The following is a 21,350-nucleotide window of genomic DNA, read 5'->3' as shown; positions in this document are numbered from 1 at the left end:
AAAATTTTCATAAAAATTGTAAAAATTGCAGTTCACAATGTCAATTTATCCGGGAGTGCGGCCGCCGATGAAGAGAGGACCGAAAGTGAGCAATTACACCGTTTTTCAGCTTTTTTAACAAAAAAGTTACTTTTTTGTAAAGTTTACAAATAATGCATATTTTTTTCGATCTAAAAATTCATATTTTTCCCGTGAAAAAACACATTTTAAAGGCGAAAAACATTTTTTTTTTGCTTTAAATTACCTAAAACACCGTTTGACAATTTTTCAGGTTTTTTTTCGCAAAAAAATGTGCATTTATACGAAATTATCGATTTTAAGCCAATTTTGAACCGGAAAAATTCGGAAAAATTGACAGAACAACGGAGAAACGTTGATGAAAAAATATTTTGAAAATCGAGAAAAAATCGTAAAAAATTTCGGAATATAAAAAAAAAATTTTCGGTCATTAGGGTCTATTTTCTATCATTTAAAAATGGAGTACCGCCAGTAGGGAAATTGCTTTAAAACATGCCTATTATACCACAATGACCGAATATCATAGTAAAAAAATTCAAAAAAAATTTCTAATTTTATATCCTTTTTTGAAAATTGAAAAAAAACAGTTTTCACCTAATTATTTTTAAATTTCCGCCAATTGAACTCGTTCGTTGGAGCGTGCTTGCACGTATTTAAATGTATTTTTTTTGTTTTTTGTTATTTTCCACCGATTTTTAATGTTTTCGGTGTATTTTTGCTCGAATTTTAGAGAAAAAGTCAAAATAAATGCAAATTTTCGATTAAAAAGCACGCTGACAGACGTAAATCAGTGAAATTAATTAATTCAGGCTCGAAATCGTTGAAAGCGTTACTTTTTCATTTTTACGCCTGTAAGCGAGCTTTTTAATCGAAAATTTGCATTTATTTTGACTTTTTCTCTAAAATTCAAGCAAAAATACACTGAAAACAAAAAAAATTAAAAATCGGTGGAAAATAACAAAAAAATAAAATAAATAAATTTAAAAACGTGCAATTGCGCTCCATCGAACAAATCCAATTGGCGGTAATTCAAATAGGAATTAGGCAAAAACTGAGATTTTTTCAATTTTCAAAAAATCATATAAAATTTAGAAAAATTTTTTGAATTTTTTTATCATGATATTTGGTCATTGTGGTACCACAGGCATGTTTTAAAGTAATTTCCCCACTGGCGCTACTCCACCTTTAGGGCAAAAAAATGTGTTTTTTTTCCAAAAAAATAGAAATTTTTCAGCCACAATCATTCTTCGACGACACACCAGTAGCATCTTCCGACGATCCACCAGACTTCGAAAGTCACATTGTACTACGTGTACCTGAAGATTGTGTGGGTAGAATCGAGAAAATCATTCAATCGGACGGAAAACACGAGGAATTCTCGTTAAATTTGAATTCAGACGCTCGAAATTCCACAGTCAGAATCGGAAATCAACTGTTAAATGGAAAAATCCTGGATCTTCCCACTATAACAGAAATCCACAAGACATTAGACAACAAAAGCCTGTATAAAGTCGCAGATGTCTCACAGATCCTTGTCTGCACCCATGATTCCATCAATTCAATAGCTTCAAGCTCTGAAGATGCTGCTCAGAAAGCAGCAGCGGCAAAGGCAAAACAATGGCAATACCCGCACGGACTGACGCCTCCCATGAAATCGGCGAGGAAGAAGCGATTTCGAAAGACTAAGAAGAAAAAGTTTATGGATGCTCCAGAGGTTGAGAAGGAGCTCAAGAGACTGCTCCGTGCAGATTTGGAAGCGGATAGTGTGAAATGGGAAATTGTGGAAGGGAATAAGGAAGGTGCGACGGATGAAGTAAGGACGCAGCGGCATGTCACTTATCCATCAAGTAGTGAAGATGAATCTGATGTTGGAGATGATGATGATAAGGATGATTAAATTTCTTAAGATGATAATTTTATTTCGCTGTTTTTTATTACGGCAACACAAAATTCTGAGAATGCGTACTGCACAACATATTTGACGCGCGCAAAATATAACTATATCTCGCAGCGAAAACGATTTACAGCAAAGTTCCATTATTTTTTTTGCCATTTTTTGTTTAATTTTAATATTCTATATATCGATGAATAAATTTTTTTTTTTCGTTCTAAAAAAATTGGAAAATTGAAAAAAAAAAAAAGTTTCTGAAAAAAGTGGCAAATATTTGTTCTAAATATTCAAAAAAAGATTTTTCTATTTTACAAAAAATAAATTTCAAATATTTAATGATTTTTTCTGGGTATTTTTTTTTCAAATTTTTAAGAAAATGACTTTGAAATGACTTTTCTTAAAATTCTGAAAAAAAATACCCAGAAAAAATCATTAAATATTTGAAATTTTTTTTTGTAAAATAGAAAAATCTTTTTTTGAATATTTAGAACAAATATTTGCCACTTTTTTCGGAAAATAATTTTTTTCAATTTTCCAATTTTTTTAGAACGAAAAAAAAACATTTATTCATCGATATATAGAATATTAAAATTGAACAAAAAATGGAAAAAAAATAATACTGAAAAACGAATGAAAATGGAACTTCGCTGTAAATCGTTTTCGCTGCGAGATATAGTTATATTTTGCGCGTCAAATATGTTGTGCAATACGCATTCTCTGAATTTTGTGCTCCCGTAATTTTTTTATTTATTTATTGAACAAGACAAACAAAAAGAAAAAGAAACAACAATTTCATGCATTGTTGGGTTTCTACAATCTCTAAAAAGTTATCGTTTTTTTCGAAAACTATACTTTTTCTCATTTCTTCTTTGAAAGTCGACGCCTAGTTGGTTTCTGCTCATCCAATTCATTTTAAATGATATCCTGCTTCTCACCTAAATGGCAAAGCTCCCTTACAAAGTGCACGTCCATTTTCTGTATAGTTGTTTTTAAAAAAACCAGAGAAATTATTTTTAAGCGCAAAAATTTACGATTTTTTCATAAGAAATGCGTCACGTGGTGTCAGAATGTCGCATATCGGTTTGATCTCCGAAAGTCGCGGGAATTTCGACGCAGACTTCACAATTTTCTGTATAAAAAATTCCCGCATTTTTCGTAGATCGAGCTGAGACGAAATTGTGGTTTTTTTTCCTTCTTTTTAAAAGACAATTCTATTACGGGATCACAAAATTCCGAGAATGCGTATTACGAAATATATTTGACGCGCAAAATATCTCGTAGCGACAACTACAGTAATCCTTTAAATAGGACTACTGTAGCCCGTAAATCGACACTAGCAATACAGTAGTCACTGTTTTCGCTACGAGATATTTTGCGCGTCAAATACGATGCGCGTTTTCTTATGTTTTTTTCTCATCAAATTTGATAACAAAATTTGGAAAAATATAGATTTTTTATTATCTTCAGAAAAATCTAAAAATATAAATTTAAATATATTTGTGTGTGTTTTTTTTTTGCAATTTCTCAGGTTTTCATTTGATAAAATTGAAAAATTTACTAACAAAACTACTAACAATTACTCGGATTACTGCTGAAAAATTGAAAATCTAATTTTTATATTTTCCCCTCAGAAACGGGGTCTCGCCACGGCAAATTTTCAAGAGGGGGTATGATCCTTTAAAGTGCCGTAATTTTTAACTTGCCGATTTGCATTGATTTTGCCAATATTTGAGATATTTTTCAACAAAAATCAAACGGAAACTGGAGAAAACGGTGAAAAATCAATGAAATTTCGAAAATTACATTTTTTTTTATCTTTGAAAAAATTGTAAACCGATTTTTCAAAAATTCGTCAATTTTTCAATTTTCTCTCTCAAAAAAAAACCTAAAAATCGGAAAAAAAAATTTTAGAAAATAAACAAAAAATTCATATTTTCTGGATGAAAAGCTTAAGCAAATCGACAAACGAAAAATTTTTATTAGAAATGTCATGCGTTTTCTGGGCCAAAAATACCGGACTCGGGGTCTCGCCACGATAAATTTCGGCGAAATGAGAAAACGTGTGCGCCTTTAAATAGTATTACAATACAAATTTTTTGCGGTAATTTTTTATCGATTTTTCATAATTTTTGCTTAATTACTATCGAAAAACTATTGAAAATCCAAAAAAAAAATTCGAAAAAGTAAAATTATAGTACTCTTTAAAGGCGCATACTTTTTCATAGGAAAATTTTTTTTTTTTTAAATTAAAATTTTTAAAAACTTTTTTTTTAATAATCGATTTTTCTTCACACTAAAACACCAAAAAATCTTCATTTTTACCCATCTTGAAACCGGTTCCATCGCCGATCACCTTATTTTCGAAAAATGTTTTTTTTTCCTCTTTTCGCCTCCCCTCCTCTCAAAAACTTGTTTCAAGCCTCTCTTCCCTTCTTTCCACATGGGCTTTGACGTTAAACTGTTGCGTGCATGTTTTCCGGGAATTTGACGTTTTTATTCTCTGAAATTCAATTTCTGATCAGTTATAATAGACTTTTTCGCTGATTTTTATCAGTTTTCGAGAGCATATAAACAAGCCATGTACTTTGCTTATTTGCTCTTTTGTGTTCTGTGCTCAAAATGAGCTCTGGGCGGCAATTGCCGGAAATTTTCAACTCCGGCAACATGCCGATTTGCCGGAAAAATCGGTTGAATTTGATTTTTCCGTTTTTTAATCAGAGAAAATCGAAAAATCGACTAATGTTTAAGGTTCCCCGATTTTTCAAAAAATATTCGAAAATCTATTTATCTTCCAATTTTTAGAAACAAACATTGAAAAACAATACATTTATTACCCATTCGTGAAATTTTGCGAATTTGCCGCGCCAAAAATACGATGTCAGGTCTCGCCACGATAAATTTTGTGTTAACTAAGAAAATGTGTGTGCCTTTAAAGAGTACTGTAATCTGAAACTCTCGTTTTTGCGCAATTTCCATCGATTTTTCATTGTTTTTCGATAGAAAATATATATATTTTTTTGTTTAAAAAAAAAATAATTTTTCAACAAATCATTATAAAATTTTGAACGCAGAAAGTTTTAAATCACAGTTAACAAAATATTATCGTGTCGAGACCCATTTCTGGCGCAAAATTTGTTTTTATATGGTTTTAAAATATTCGTCGTCACCGATATTAAATACTTCTTGTCCCACACTTTTTTTTTCGAGATTTTCGAGCATCGAATTTGGTCCAACATTTTCCCTGTTTTCTTTGCTAAATTGTTGTTTGAATTTAAAAAAAATTCACATTTAAATAAATACTAAGGCAAAATAGTTATACTCTCCGACATTTTCCAAGCAATTATAATTTTAATCATAGATTGCTGCTTCATACCAAAAGCCTATTCATTCTTGAAAAGTAGGGTGTAAACAAGATTTGTTAGTCACTTTCTCTCTTTGCTGCTCATAGTCAGTGAGTAATAATAACGTTTGTCGTCTCGCTGAGAAATTAGCATCGTTTATACGAATTCTCGTGGTGGTTGGTTTTGAAAAAAAAAATAACTATTGTGATATTCATATATAATTTTATAGTAATGTTTTCAACTGAAACGCACTTGGTGTCAGGCTGTCTCATTGCGGTTTGATCTACGAAAAAAGCGGGAATATTTTTCCAGAAAATAGTGACGTCAGCACACGCTCTTAACCATACGAAATCAGATGAGATGCGTCTCTTCTCCCGCATTTTTCGAAGATCAAAACGAAATGGGACTTTCATGTGAACCTGCAAAGCAAACACCACTGTTAGACCGGTCGTAAATATCACTTTGTGACATTGAATGTCGCTTTTGTTCCAAAAATATATCAACCAAAACATTATTATTATTATTCATACGAGTATTCTGTTACGTTTTGAGCAGTTTTATGTGTGTGTTTTTATCTAGTTGATAGAATTTTTTGTTCAGTAAATCGGCAAATTCAGTAAATCGGCGAATTCCGTCAATTTGCCGGTTTGCCGATTTTCCGGAAAAAATAATTTGCCGTCCAACCTAGTCCAAACATCATACGGTGATACTCGAAACTTATTTTTAGCTTAATTTTTTTTTTTAATTATAAGTTAAAAATTTATATTAAAATTAAAAAATTTAGAAAAATTTAGGGGTGGACGGCAAACCAATTTTCCGCCAAATCGGCAAACCGCCGATTTGCCAAGTTTGCCGGATAATCGGCAAATTGGCGGAATCAAATTTGCCGGATAATCGGCAAACCGTCAATTTACCGATCTTCCATGTTTGCCGGATAATCGGCAAATTTCCGGAATTAAAATTTCCGTCAAATTGGCAAACCAGCAAGTTACCGGAAATGAAAATTTCCGGCGACTCGCCAATTTGCCGACCTGCCAAATTTGCCGGATAATCGCAAATTGCCGGAATGGAAATTTTCTGGCACATCGGCAAACCGGGAAATTGCCGGAATTGAAAATTTCCGGCAAACCGGCAGTTTACCGAAAATTAAATTTCCGGCAAATCGGCAATTCGCCGACTTGCCGAATTTGCCGGAATTAAAAATTCCGGCAATATGGAAAACCGTCAATTTACCGAAATTAAAAGTTTCCGGCAAATCGGCAAACCGCCAATTTTCCGATCTGCCAAATTTGCCGGGTAATCGGCAATTTACCGAAAATTAAATTTCCGGCAAATCGGCAATTCGCCGACTTGCCGAATTTGTCGACGAAAAAAATTTGCCAACATTTGCCGGAATTAAAAATTCCGGCAATATGGAAAACCGTCAATTTACCGAAATTAAAAGTTTCCGGCAAATCGACGAACCGTCAATTCGCCGATTTGTCAAGATTGCCGGATAATCGGCAAATTGCCGGAATTAAAATTTCCGGCAAAATGGCAAACCGCCAATTTGCCGACCTGCCAAATTTGCCGGATAATCGCAAATTTACCGGAATTGAAAATTTCCGGTGAATCGGCAAAACGCCAATTTTCCGATTGGCCAAATTTGCCGGATAATCGGCAAATTGGCGGAATCAAATGTTCCGGAAAATCGGCAAACCGTCAATTTACCGAAACTGAAAGTTTCCTGCAAATCGACGAACCGTCAATTCGCCGATTTGCCAAGTTTGCCGGATAATCGGCAAATTGCCGGAATTAAAATTTCCGTCAAATTGGCAAACCAGCAAGTTACCGGAAATGAAAATTTCCGGCGACTCGCCAATTTGCCGACCTGCCAAATTTGCCGGATAATCGCAAATTGCCGGAATTGAAATTTTCTGGCACATCGGCAAACCGGGAAATTGCCGGAATTGAAAATTTCCGGCAAACCGGCAGTTTATCGAAAATTAAATTTCCGGCAAACCGGCAATTCACCGACTTGCCGAATTTGTCGACGAAAAACATTTGCCAACATTTGCCGGAATTAAAAACTCCGGCAATATGGAAAACCGTCAATTTACCGAAATTAAAAGTTTCCGGCAAATCGGCAAACCTTCACGATAGGCAAAGCAATTTCACCCTTTAAAAGTACGCGTACCGATTGGCATATAACATGCTGTGTCCATGTGCTCGCTGGCTGTCTCAAAATTCACGTTTTCTCGCGGACGAGAAAACTTGAGAAATGTGAGAAAATGGCCTAGAAAATCCTGGAAGAGGAAAATTCCTCGTCCACAACCAAAATAGCGTGTGAAAGAAGAGACGCAGACGGCAAAACGGTTATTCTTTGCGTTTTTCACGTCCAGAGAAAAAAGTAGTATCTGCGTCTCTCACACCCAATGGATAGCCAGAGTTGGCGCCAACGTGAATTCTCAATGAGGCGCGTTTGCTTCAAAATTATGCAAAAGGACAGCCAGCGACCACGTGTGTGTCACCTGTCATCCTCCTTCCTTCCACCTTCCAATGTGTTCATTTTGACCCAAAGGACAACACACCCTCCAGCAGTTTGTCTAACTTTCTAGATGTCTCCAATCATCTAATTCTCTTTTCACTCGCACCCCCAATTTTCTGTCCTGCGCGCGCGCTCCCACTCTTCCATTCATTTTTCATCACTTAGTTTCTCGCAAATTTCGATTCACTCCATTTGTTAGGCGAGATTATGACAGGTGCTTAGTGTTGTGTGTCGTAAATGCGATGAGAAGGAGATTTTCGGATTTTTTTGCCAAAAATTTAAGTTCCCGCTTGAAAATAATGTTTTTATACATAAGTTCTTTCCAAACGTTTTTCGAATTCCCATGAGACAATAAAGTGTTGAAAGGCAGTTCTCGGACATAAATCACCGCAGTTTTTCTGAATATTTCAACCAAATGCTCTTTTTTGCTGCTCTTTTTCTTATTTTTGGAATCTAAAAGGCGAAAATTAATTATTAATTCGGCGTTTTTGAATTGTAAATTTTGAAAATTATTGAATTTTGATCTTTGAAAAATCCGAAAAAAAAAGCAAATCAAAATTTCAAATTATTCCCCTTTTCACAAAAAAAGACACTTGGAATTGTTACTGTTTAACTTTTGGAATCGACTTGCAAACTCGCTCAACGGCAAATTGAATACGCTCCGCCTTCGATCCATGGGTCTCGTTGGGTATTTGATGGCGGGAAAAAAAAGTGAATTTGAACGTTTTCAATTAGTTTTTGTCCAATTTCAAGCATTTTCCGTCGTTTTTATCTATTATTATTACAAAAATTTGAAAACATAATTTCTGCATAAAAATTTACGAAAAAAGGCCTGGAAATTGGCGCAACTAACTAAAAAATAAAAAAAAATTACGGTTTTGCCGCCAAATACCTAACGGGACCGATGGTTCCAGGGGCGGAACGTTTCAAATTAACCCTCGAGCGCATTTCCACAATTTTCTTCGTGCATTTTTATTGTACATATAACAGTTGAAAAATTCTGATTTTTTCAGTAAGCAGTAATTTTTCCCAATTTTGAAATATTTCTTAAATTCAATTCCCAAAATTCTCCCGATTTCATTCTCACCATTTTCGGCAGTTTGCCGGTTCAGCGATTTGCCGGAAAATTTTAATTCCGTCAATTTGCCGATTTGCCAGAAATTTTCAATTCCGGCAATATGCCTGTTTGCCGGAAATCTTTAATTCCGGCAATATGCCGATTTTCCGGAAATTTTCGATTCCGGCAATTTGTCTTATTTGCCGGAAAATTTTAATTCCGGCAGTATGCCGATTTGCCGGAAATTTTCAATTCCGGCAATTTTCCGATTTTCCGGAAATTTTCAATTCCGGCAATTCGTCGATTGTCCGGAAAAATTGTTTTTCACACATTACCAATTCACCCACCCATCCCCCACTTTCTCTCTTAACCACCAGAAATTGATTTTGTGCAAATATTTGAGCAAAGAAGTGTAGATGAGGGGGGCTCTATGAAAGCAAAAGAAGATGTATAAGTATGTTTACGGCGGCTATATCCGCTCTTCTTTCTCAAAAGATAACACTTTTCGCCCAAATTTTACCTCATTTTTGGTCGTTTTGGCTGGTTTTTGGCAAAAATTCACAATTTTGAAACTCCTCTAAAATGGGCAATTTTGTAGTTAAAGGACTCAAAATTGCTCTCCAAACACTAGGAAAATGCCCTTTTTCAGAATATAGCGGTTTTGTACATTTTCAAAAAATTATTTTTTTTGCCCAAAAAAAAGGACAGTCATTATGGCTTAGATGGCTTGGAAAATTGCCAAAAATTGGCTTCAACTCATTTTTTTGCTCTCAGAGAAAAAAAGAAAAAAAATAGAAAATTGGCATTCTGAAAAGCGGAAAGCATGCCCCCAACGTTCGTTGATTAGCCTCTGCTTTTTCTCGCTTTACAAGGATGTGCTTTTTTCCTTTTTTTTTTGCTCACTAGAAATACTTTTTTTTCCATTTCATCAAGCGTCTCATCAAGTGGACGACGTCAAAAAATGTCAGCACTTTGGAGCAAAGCTCAGCGGTTGTCTAGCAACTGGCACACTATTTGACATCCACAGGGACTTGAACGCCTTTTCTTTATTTTTTCGCCGCTTAATTGGAAAATTTGGAAATTTGAAAATATCACGGAAATATGATTTGGTTCAGAAGTATCACTTTAGATTTTTCGGAAAACCGAAAATTTTCTATTTTTCGAGTTTTTTTTCTAAAAGTAATCGAAAAATCGAACGAATAAAGAAATTGTATAGAAAAGACGATATAGTGACCCAAAAATTAACTGGGAAAATTTAAAACATGAAAATTCCATGGAAATATGTTTTGTTAAAGGGCTCCTTTTTTTTAAATTTTTTTTGATGAATTTCGAATTTTTCAAAAAGTAGCGTTGATGGAAAATTTTATTTTAATATTTTTATACATAAATGATTTTAAATCATTTCGAAAATCGAGCCCGTAAATCGACACAAGCTTGCTACAGTAGTCATAGTTTTCGCTACGAGATATTTCATATTTTGCGCGTCATATATGTTGCGTAATACGCATTCTCAGAATGTTGTGTTCCCGTAATAAATCAAAGTTCAAACTCGAAAAAAATTATCAAAACCGTTATATATTAAAAACCGTCTTACATCATCGTCCGTCTATCCAGAAACAATTCCGAGATAAAAATCTATGGATATCGTTGGAATTCCGATTTGTTCTTACAAAGTTTAATAGTTTCTTTGCGTTATGTCCTTCCACCAGTTAACAACCAGAAAATAAGAAATCAGAAACCATATAGTTAATATAGTTATATATGTTCGGAGTGTGTCCTCAATTTGCACTGACCTTCTTCTTCCATTCGGATATTCTTTTCGCTATACTTGACATAGATTATAGGCTTGAAAAATTTATTGATATGAGAATGCTCAAAAATCGACGGAGAATTGAGCGGCTTTTAACGAGTAATTATAAATTTTCAACAAATTAAAATAATTCCAACCGCTGCGACACCGAGAAGTTGCTAAAATTTGAGATTTTAGCTAAAAATAGGTCATTTTTTCCAAAACTTTGAGCGGCATAACTTTTTTTTGAAATTTTTTTAGAACGTCTCATTACGAAATTCGGTAGTTTTGGACCATTTTGGGTCTAAAAAAGCAGCGTCTCAAAATTCGGTACTCCACCTTTAAACGAAAAATAATTCCTAATCATTTCCGACCTGTATTGGAATTGTATTAATTAAGTATGGTGACCTTCTTTCACTTTTTCAACCTTCAAATACACTATCCGAATCACACATCTCTCTCTACCTAATATCTCTATCTCTCTCTCTCTCTCCGATTTTGTTTCCCACGGCAAATAAATCAATATACCGAATTGTGTTTCAGGACAATAAAACCCCACCCACCGATGCACTCATAGTGAAGCAGCAGCAGCAGCCAAAATTGAATGAGAAAGGCGAATATTATAATGAGAAAAAATCGAGAGTTGCTACTCGTCCTCTTCCTCGTCGTTTTTATACTATTCTATTTTATTACTGCGAGGTAAAGCATTATGCCAAATTTAACACCTGTTTTCAAAAAAAGTTATCATCTTTACTGTATTTTTGTAATACCTTTTTTTTGTAAAGTTTGGATTATTTAAAAAAATAGAAATTGCTCCTTGTTTTTCCCACTTTGTGTATTACGGGACCACGAAATTTGGAGAATGCGTATTGCACAACATATTTGACGCGCAAAATATAACTATATCTCGTAGCGAAAACTATGACTACTGTAGCGCTTGTGCCGATTTACGAAACTCAATCGATAAAACGTTAAAAGAAAACACAGCATAATTACAAAACATGACGGAAAAATAAGAAAAATGAACATCGCTGTTGTAGCTTGTAAATCGACACAAGCTCTACAACGCTTGTGTCGATTTGCGAACTGTGACAGTGATATTCAATTTTCTTATTTTTCCGTCATGTTTTGTAATTATGCTGTGTTTTCTTTTAACAGTTTATCGATTAATAATTGAGTTTCGTAAATCGACACAAGCACTACAGTAGTCATAGTTTTCGCTACGAGATATAGTTATATTTTGCGCATCAAATATGTTGTGTAATCACAGCCTCCTGGAGTGTTCATAATTATTAGAGCGCGCTCGCGCGGCACCTCACGAACTCCAGAATTCGCGGGAATTCGTTTCGCGGGGACATCAGTTTTTTGCTATTTTTGGTTTCTATGGGAAATATTTTCGATTTTTTGTTTTATAATATTCTTGAGAAGCATCATCCGAATTGAAAATGTGTAAAATTATGAAATTTGGCCGAAAACTGAAAGTTTTACAGAGAGGAGTCACCACGTCTTTCTTAAAAATGTATCAGGATTGCCAGTTTTGCGATTTATGCGTCGTAAAATATTTCATTTTGTAGAGAATTAAAAGTTTCATAAGAATTTTCGTTTGAAATTTTAATTCTTTAATTTCTAATAAAAAAATATTCAAAAAATCATCAATTTCACGTTAAAATCTGATTTCTTCAATTTTTAAGTTTTTAATAAAAACAATTTTAAATTTTCAAACGAAAATTCTTATGAAACTTTTAATTCTCTACAAAATGACATATTTTACGACGCATAAATCGCAAAACAGGATATCCTGACACATTTTTTTAAAAAACTGTAGTGGCTTCCTTCTGTAAAACTTTCAGTTTTCGGCCAAATTTCATAATTTTCCACATTTTCAATTCGGATGATGCTTCTCAAGAATATTATAAATCAAAAAATCAAAAATACTTCCTAAAGAAGCGAAAAATAGCAAAAAACTGCTGTCCCCGCGGAACGAATTCCCGCGAATTCTGGAGTTCGTGAGGCGCCTGAACACTCCAGGAGACCGTGTGTAATACGCATTCTCAGAATTTTGTGTTCCTGTAATATTATTTTTCAAAAAATCAAAATTCCAATTGTTCCAGAACTGCAGACGACCCGTACTACAGTAACCATCGGGAGAAATTCAATGGTGCCGCCGCCGACGACGGCGACGAGTCGTTACCTTTTCATCAATTAACGTCAGTACGAAGTGATGATGGATACAATAGAACGTCTCCTTTCATATTCATAGGTAATGAATGAATTTGAATTGGATCTCGCGAAAAAGGGCACAAATCAAGGTCAAGATGGGGGGGGGGCAGTAATAAGGAATTGGAAAATTGGTGGAATTGGGTGAAATCTTGTAGATTCTAGGGATTGGAATATCGGCAAATTGCCCCTGCAAAACTTGCCGAAAATTTTCAATTCCGGCAAGCTGCTGGTTTCCCGATTTGCCGGAAGCTTCGATTCAGACAATTTTCCGATTTGCCGGAAATTTCTATTCCGCAATTTTGCCGACTTGCCTGAAATTTTCAATTCCAGCGATTTGCCGATTAGAATTGAAATTCTGAAATTTCCAAAAAAAAAAGTGCAAAACCACAATTTCCCGGAAATTTTCGGCACATGCCGTTTTTCCGGCAAATTCGACAAGTCGGCAATTTGTCGGTTTCCCGATTTGCCGGAAATTTCAAATTCCGATAATTTTCCAATTTGCCGATTTGCCGGAAATTTCAAATTCCGGTAATTTTCCAATTTGCCGATTTGCCGGAAATTTTCAATTCCGGCATTTTGCCGATTCGCCGGAAATTTTCCAATTCAGGCATTTTGCCGATTTGCTGGAAATTCCCAATTCCGGCATTTTGCCGATTTGCCGGAAATTTCAATTCTAGCATTTTGCCGATTTGCCCGAAATTTGCAATTCCGGCATTCTGCCGATTTGCCGGAAGTTTTCAATTCCGGCATTTTGTGGATTTACCGGAAATTTTAATTTTCGCCAATTTTGCGATTTGCCGGAAATTTTAATTCCGGCATTGTGCCGATTTGCCCGAAATTTTCAATTCCGACGATTTGCCGATTTTCCGATTTGCCGGAAATTTACAACTTCTACAATAAACAATAAAACCTTCAAAATTTTAGTGTCAGAGCCTGAAAATAATTTTTATTTCAATTGAAAATTCTGAAAAATCTGAAAAATGCACCTAAAAAGGGCAACTTTCATGAATTTTTGGGCGATTTTCAGTTCGATCAAATTTTGTATTACTATGGCTCAGTGGTGGGCGGCAAGCGATTTTTTTCCGGCAAATCGACAATCCGGGAAATTGCCGGAATTGAAAATTTCCGGTAAATCGGCAAACCGGCAATATGCCGCCCACCCCTGCTATGGCTCAAGATTGCTGAGTTTTCGGAATACTTTTTTAAAGTTTGGATTAAAAAATTTAGAAAATGTTTTTTTGCCCATATTGAGTATAATATAGCTCCTTCTCTATGATAGTAAAAAAAAATTAAATAACTAAATATTTGAAAACATTTTTTTTAAAAAGTCCTAAAAATTGAGTCTTTTGATTCCCGAGCAGGTATAAATCTCATAGAAAATTCAAGAATTCGATCAAAAATATATTTAAATATTTTGAGCGTTTTAAAATCTACACATTTTCATTCGAAAAAGAAAATAATGTCAATCACACACACACACACACAATCTTATTATTATCAATTTTGTATTTTGTTTTTCTTCTCCCGTACTCTGCAATTATTCTGATAATCATTGGTGCTTTAACCCAATTTAATATGCTCATTGATCCCTAAAAAAGTTTGTGTTTTTCCTGGGAGTACAGTAACCCCCAATTGCTGGCACTGGGGGCTCGTATCATTTTCCTGAATAGCTGCTAGCTGTCAAACTTTTTTCTGTAGGTTTTCAGGTTTTGGGAATCATAAATGTGTCAGATTTCATACGGTATCACAAGTGCGTGTCACATTTTAAGCATAGTTTTAAAGTTTTTGTCGTCGTTGGAAAACCAATTAAACTACATTCTATTGATATAATTGACAGCTACCATGTTTACAGACATATATATATAGGTAGATAAGTTTATTATATGGGTTATGATAACACGGGGACGGAAGGAGCCATCATAATTGACAGCTCGGAATGTGTGTGTCACAAAGATCAAGCTCAATGTTTCATGGAAAGCATGTATACTGTATTTTTCATGAGGGAATCCAGAAAACCGTGTTTGAGCCAGAAAATAGCGGTCACACTGAACATTTTTTCACTACATGTCACTACTTCGGATGCTCATAAAATTTCTCCAAACGTGGATTTACACTCTGGAAATTTTTTTTTTTAATTTTTTCAAATGCTTTTCTTTAACTAATTCCAAACAGCTGTGTTTTTCCACCCCCTATAGGTCTATAGGGATTATCAAAAATTCTGCACAAAAACTATATTTGGAGCAATTTTACAAGCCCAGTGAAAAAAATGCACTGAAAAAGTTCAGTTCGACTGCTAAAATGTTTGTAGTTGTTTTTTATTTTATTGCTTTATTAGGCTCGAAATTGTCTGAAAACACCGAATTTCATAATGAAACTTCTTTAAAACTTCTCAAACAAAAGTTATGTCGACTCAAAAAATGACCTAAAATTAGTTAAAATTTGAAATTTGACCGTCTTGCGGCTGGAAACTAACTTTTTTGAAATCCGCCTTCAAATTTGCGTATACAATTTGATTATCTTGCGTTTTCAACTCGATTAAGGTATTTTAAAGTCAAAGGACGACGAGATTTGAAAAAAATTCGAGTTGAAAACCAAAGATAATTGCATAGTATATTCAAAATTTGACGGTGATTTCAAAACGAATTGTTTCCAGCCACTTGACAAGTCAAATTTGAAATTTTAACTAATTTTAGGCCATTTTCAAGTCGTCATAACTTTTTTCTGGAAAGTTTACAAGAAGTTTCATTGTGAAATTCGGTGTTTTAAGAAATTTTTTTTTTTGAAAATTTTTTAAAATTTTGAGTCTAATAATTAAGCAATAAAAAATTCTACTACACCACTTTTAAAGAAGCATTAGCTAAATCTGGGATTTTGCTAATAATATTTTTGCTTTTTGCTTCTCAACAAAAAAAAATTCGTAAATGAAATTTTCAAACCCAATTCTGATACACGCATGAGCTTAACTTTTTTTTTCTCAAACTACAGTTATCCTACAGTACTACTACAGTACCCCCGATCCTATGCTAACTCCAACTCAATATCACTTCAAAACCCAAAATTTCATATACATATATTATTTATTTTTATTTTATTTATTTACGCTCGAGACGTGGAAAAAGTTGAAGAAAAAAGAAAAATGTACACATACAATAGATCATAAATACAATACACTGAATAAGAGGGATAGAAACAAGAAAAATAAATAGGAACGAAAGTTTGTTAACAGAACCGTTAGGTCAGGCGGGAGGAAATAATGTTATATGGGTAGTCCATGTTGCAATCATCAGTTGTCAGACATCTCGTTATTCAAGATCTGATATATGTTTTAGAAACTTGGGGTTACTCAGCGTACGGTTTACAATAAAATGCTTTCTAGTTTTAGTTTTACATCTGCTCCATGAGACTTTCTTTTTGGAACGGTGTTCGTGTGTTTTCAGAATATGTAAAAAATTGAGGTACGTTGAGATCTAGTTTACCATTAATCATCTTCATAATAGTTTTTCTGTCATAGATTTGGCGCCGCGTTTGTAGTGTTGTGAGCTCAAAAAGTTCATTGCGTTCGGATGCAGATTTATACTCCGGGTCAGTTGGCGAGATGTATTTGCCTTGTGTTCTACTGTATAATCGTCTAGTAAATGCGTTTTGAACTGACTCAATGGCTCTTGTTTCAGAGTTTCTAATTGGGCTAGTAATTACCGTTCCATACTCAAGAAGAGGTCTAACAAATGTCTTGTAAAGCAAGGTCACCAATCTTGGGTTTCTACTGTTATACATATTAAATATTTGACTAAGTTGATATTTGGATGCATTTATTGCTTTTTTCCAATGCTCCGTGAATTTTAGATTTGGAGCGATGAGAAAACCTAAATCTCTAGCGACATCTTCTTTTCTGTTAGTTTGCCCGTTTATCGAGTACGTAAAGTCCTTTTTGTTGGTACCTAGTGTCATGTGTACCGTTTTACTGTTGTTCAGGTCAAGTTTTGATCTATAATTCAACATTTCAGGTGGTGTTCCTCGCTCCGGTACAACTCTGATGCGTGCGATGCTTGACGCTCATCCAGAAGTCAGATGTGGTGAGGAGACACGTGTCATTCCACGCATCCTGAATCTACGGTCACAATGGAAAAAGTCGGAAAAGGAGTGGAATCGACTGCAGCAGGCTGGAGTGACGGGTGAAGTGATTAACAATGCGATCAGCTCGTTTATCATGGAGGTGAGACATACACTTCTGAGCACTGAGAATATTTTCTGGATTTTTGGAGATTTTTCGGAAAAAAAATAACGTTAAAATTGTTGTGGTGGAACAAATAAAAAAAAAAATATTTGCCTACTCCAAAACAATTTAAAAATCATAATCATAAAAAACAGTATTTTGTGAAAAAAAATTATCTGGAAAATTTCAGATCGGTTTTTAAAACTAGAATATTGCCGGAAAACATAATTCTGTAAAAAAAGATTTTTTTTAAACTTTCAAATAGACGCCAAAAATGCAAATTTTTTAAATTTTATATTAATTTTTAATTAAAAAAAAAATTCATCATTTTTTAAAATTAGGTAGCAGACGGTTTTATAGTATAATCTACATCAAAAAAACCCGAAAAAATCATAGAAAACCTTCTAAAAAACCACCAAAAAAAGCCCGAAACACACGAAAAAATTGAATTTTACAAAAAAAAAACAAAAGTGATAGTAAACAGATAATAAACCGAAAATAGTAAATTTTTGGCAAAGGTAAAATTTTTTTTTTCTAAAAAAAAATCTTTAAAAACCACAAAAACTACCAAAGTACAACCAAAAAAAGGTAAAAAAATCCGAGAAAAATGTATCTGATTTTACCAAAAAACTAAAAACCGAAAGTCAATTTTTGCCGAACAAAACTCCGAAATTAAAAAAAAAATTAATCTAATTTTAAAAATTCAAAAAAGTTAATTAATTAATTAATTTCTTTAATTTAAAATTAAAAATAAAATTCAATAAAAATCTTACCTTGAAAAGTATTTTTTTTTTGTTTTTATTTATAGAGAAAAATCATTTAAAAATTTATTAAAAAAAGAAAAAGAGAAATATCGAAAAAAAAAAACTTTTTTTTCAAAAATCGAAAGAAAAATATTTTTATTTTACAAAAATCTAAAAACCCACGTAGTGTGCCAGGCTGTCCCATTACGGTTTGATCTACAAAAAATGCGGGATTTTTTTGTCCAAAAAATGTGACGTCAGCACGTTTTTAACCATGCGAAATCAGTTGATAACTCTGCCGCATTTTTTGTAGATCAAGACGTAGAGCAAGCCACGTGAAAACCCCTAAAAATTCAGCTTTTATAGGAAGTTTTAGTGAAAACCGCCAATTTTAACAATTTAATTTTTTTTTCATCAGATAATGGTTGGCCACGGAGATCGGGCTCCTCGTCTCTGCAACAAGGATCCATTCACAATGAAATCAGCCGTCTACCTAAAAGAACTCTTCCCAAATGCCAAATATCTTCTAATGATCCGTGATGGACGGGCCACCGTGAATAGTATAATCTCACGAAAAGTCACAATTACCGGATTCGATTTGAACGATTTCCGTCAATGCATGACGAAATGGAATGCGGCAATTCAAATAATGGTAGATCAGTGTGAATCGGTTGGAGAGAAAAATTGTTTGAAAGTGTATTATGAGCAGCTGGTGCTACATCCGGAAGCACAAATGCGGCGAATTACAGAGTTTTTGGATATTCCGTGGGATGATAAAGTGCTGCACCATGAGCAGCTTATTGGAAAAGATATTTCTTTATCGAATGTGGAACGGAGCTCGGATCAAGTCGTTAAACCGGTTAATCTTGATGCTCTTATCAAATGGGTTGGAACGATTCCTGAGGATGTTGTTGCTGATATGGATTCGGTTGCGCCGATGTTAAGGAGATTAGGATATGATCCGAATGCAAATCCACCAAACTATGGTCAGGGTTTCTAGTGGAAATCGAAAATTCTTGATTCGGGATTCTGAAAAAAATTTCACAATTTTTTTTCTGAAAAAAAAACATAAGCAAACTAATAATTTTCTTCAAAAAATAGGAAAAAATTGCAAAAAATTTAGAAAAATCGATTTTTTCCCTCAAAATATCAAAAAAAAGGAACAAAAAAAGTTTTTTCCGAAAAACGCAATAAAATGAATAAAAAAGCTCTAAGAACTAACTGTTTTTTGCATTTTTCGAAATTTAGAAAATCAAAAAATTATTTTAAAAAAAATTGAAAATTGTTAAATTTTTCGGTTTTTTTCTTCTAAAATCGAGAAACGAAAATATTTCAGTTTTTGAAGGACAAAAAATTGTTTTTTTAGTTAGTTTTACAACTAAAATCGAGCCGCGACGCGACACGCAACGCGCCGTAAATCTACCCCAGATATGGCCGAGCCAACAATGGCCTAGTTCGCGGCAAAAAACTCTTCCATTTCAATTTATGAGGGAAGCCGGAAATCCGTGTTAAATTTTTGCAAGTTTTCCTGTGAAAAATCCGCAAATCCGCTTGAAAAGTCAATTTTCCACCTAAAAGCATGGTATATTAGTCAATTTGGCCCATTTTTCAACAATTTTCACCCTGAAAACCGAAAAATTTAGCCAAATTCAGTTTAGAATTATAAATTGGCCCACTTTTCACCTTAAATATAATTTATCAAGTTTTACAATGTTTTTTGCAGCGAAAAAGTTATACAGAATTGCTGAATTATCCATTTTTTGGTCAGGAGATTGCAAATTTCAGAAAACCACTGAATCTCAAAATTTGACCTAAAAATCAACTAAAATCGAGCCGCGACGCGACGCGACACGCAACGCGCCGTAAATCTATCCAGATATGGCCGAGCCAAAATGGCCGAAATTCGGCAAAAACTCTTCCATTTCAAATTACGAGGGAAGCCAGAAATTTGTATTAAAAATTATGCAATTAGTTTATTACGGGGAACACGAAATTCTGAGAATGCGTATTGCACGCCATATTTGACGCGCAAAATATCTTGTAGCGAAAACTACAGTAATGACTACTGTAGCGCGCTTGTGAATCGAGCCCGTACATCGATTACGGGCTCGGTTTTCGAAATTTGCTTAGTTTTAATATTCATTCTATCGATAAATACATTATTTTAAAAATCGAGCCCGTAAATCGACACAAACGTAGTCATTACTGTAGTTTTCGCTACGAGATATTTTGCGCGTCAAATATGTTGCACAATACGCATTCTCGGAATTTTGCGTTCCCTCGTAATAAAAGAAAACTCAAAAAAATGTTTAACAAAAAAAAATTTCACAATTTTTTTTCTGAAAAAAAAACATAAGCAAACTAATAATTTTCTTCAAAAATAGGAAAAAATTGCAAAAAATTTAGAAAAATCGATTTTTTTCCCTCAAAATATAAAAAAAAAAGAACAAAAAAAAAGTTTTTTCCGAAAAACGCAATAAAATGAATAAAAAGCTCTAAGAACTAACTGTTTTTTGCATTTTTCGAAATTTAGAAAATCAAAAAATTATTTAAAAAAAAAAAATTGAAAATTGTTAAATTTTTCGGTTTTTTCTTCTAAAATCGAGAAACGAAAATTTTTCAGTTTTTGAAGGACAAAAAATTGTTTTTTTAGTTAGTTTTACACAACTAAAATCGAGCCGCGACGCGACACGCAACGCGCCGTAAATCTACCCCAGATATGGCCGAGCCAAAATGGCCTAGTTCGGCAAAAACTCTTCCATTTCAATTTATGAGGGAAGCCAGACGACGTCCGTGACTCCCCGACCAATCAGCGCTTTCAAACTCCGCCAACTACACCTGATTGGTTGAAAAGTGGGCGGAGCGAATCACCTGATTGGTCGGGCGGTTTTTTTTCTGCAATCTCGATTATTTTGAGAGTATCATAAAACAAAGTACGAATTTTTCCAGGAAAACCCGACGAACTAGTCGCGAAAAAAACGGAAGATGTTCATAAAAATGGAGCCGAATGGTACAAGAAAGCAGTTCAAGTGGTCAACGATCCCGGCCGCGTCGATAAACCAATTGTTGATAATGAAGTATCGAAATTATAGAGAAATCGAAGAAGAATATTTTTATAAATTGAAACTTTTTAACGGGTCCCCCCCATCTCTTCTAGTTGCCTTTTCCCACCCCACTTTTTCCCCTAATTCGTGATATTTCCATTCTCTCCGTTGTGTGTTTGTGTACCATTAATTTATTTTCAAATGTTCCATCTTTTGCATTCGGGTTTTATTATTTTATTATTATCATAAAGTTTTCGAGATTTTTATTTAAAATTGAGAACATAAATATAAAATTAATGCCATAAAACACATAAAATAAATAAATTGAGAAACAATGGAGGTTTACTACGGGAAGACAAAATTGTGAGAATGCGTATTGTGCAACATATTTGACGCGCAAAATCGATAAAACCCCCGTAAATCGACACCAGCGCTACAGTAGTCATTAGTTTTTATTCGCAGAAAAATTCAATTTTGGACATATCTACTCTCTCTTTTTAAAAACGT

The 21,350-nt window shown here is 34.0% G+C and overlaps 2 protein-coding genes across 2 annotated transcripts; both read left to right on the top strand.

The window, feature by feature from the left end:
* The first annotated feature begins 29 nt into the window (after positions 1 to 29).
* On the top strand, positions 30 to 2,764 carry taf-7.2 (TAFII55 protein conserved region domain-containing protein). Its single transcript, NM_001392220.1, has 2 exons — positions 30 to 85; positions 1,253 to 2,764. Exons 1-2 carry the CDS (start codon positions 38 to 40, stop codon positions 1,913 to 1,915), a joined length of 711 nt encoding a protein of 236 aa, NP_001379275.1. The 5' UTR covers positions 30 to 37; the 3' UTR covers positions 1,916 to 2,764.
* An 8,402-nt stretch (positions 2,765 to 11,166) lies between these two features.
* Positions 11,167 to 21,107, top strand: tpst-1 (Protein-tyrosine sulfotransferase A). The gene is made up of 5 exons (NM_067245.6): positions 11,167 to 11,322; positions 12,735 to 12,883; positions 16,848 to 17,056; positions 18,218 to 18,785; positions 20,749 to 21,107. Exons 1-5 carry the CDS (start codon positions 11,249 to 11,251, stop codon positions 20,889 to 20,891), a joined length of 1,143 nt encoding a protein of 380 aa, NP_499646.3. The 5' UTR covers positions 11,167 to 11,248; the 3' UTR covers positions 20,892 to 21,107.
* The last annotated feature ends 243 nt before the right edge of the window (positions 21,108 to 21,350 follow it).

Source organism: Caenorhabditis elegans, chromosome III, assembly GCF_000002985.6.
Source record: "Caenorhabditis elegans chromosome III".
NCBI lineage: Eukaryota > Metazoa > Nematoda > Chromadorea > Rhabditida > Rhabditidae > Caenorhabditis > Caenorhabditis elegans.
The sequence above is the reverse complement of the archived record's forward strand: the minus strand, read 5'-3'. Positions and strand labels throughout refer to the sequence as shown.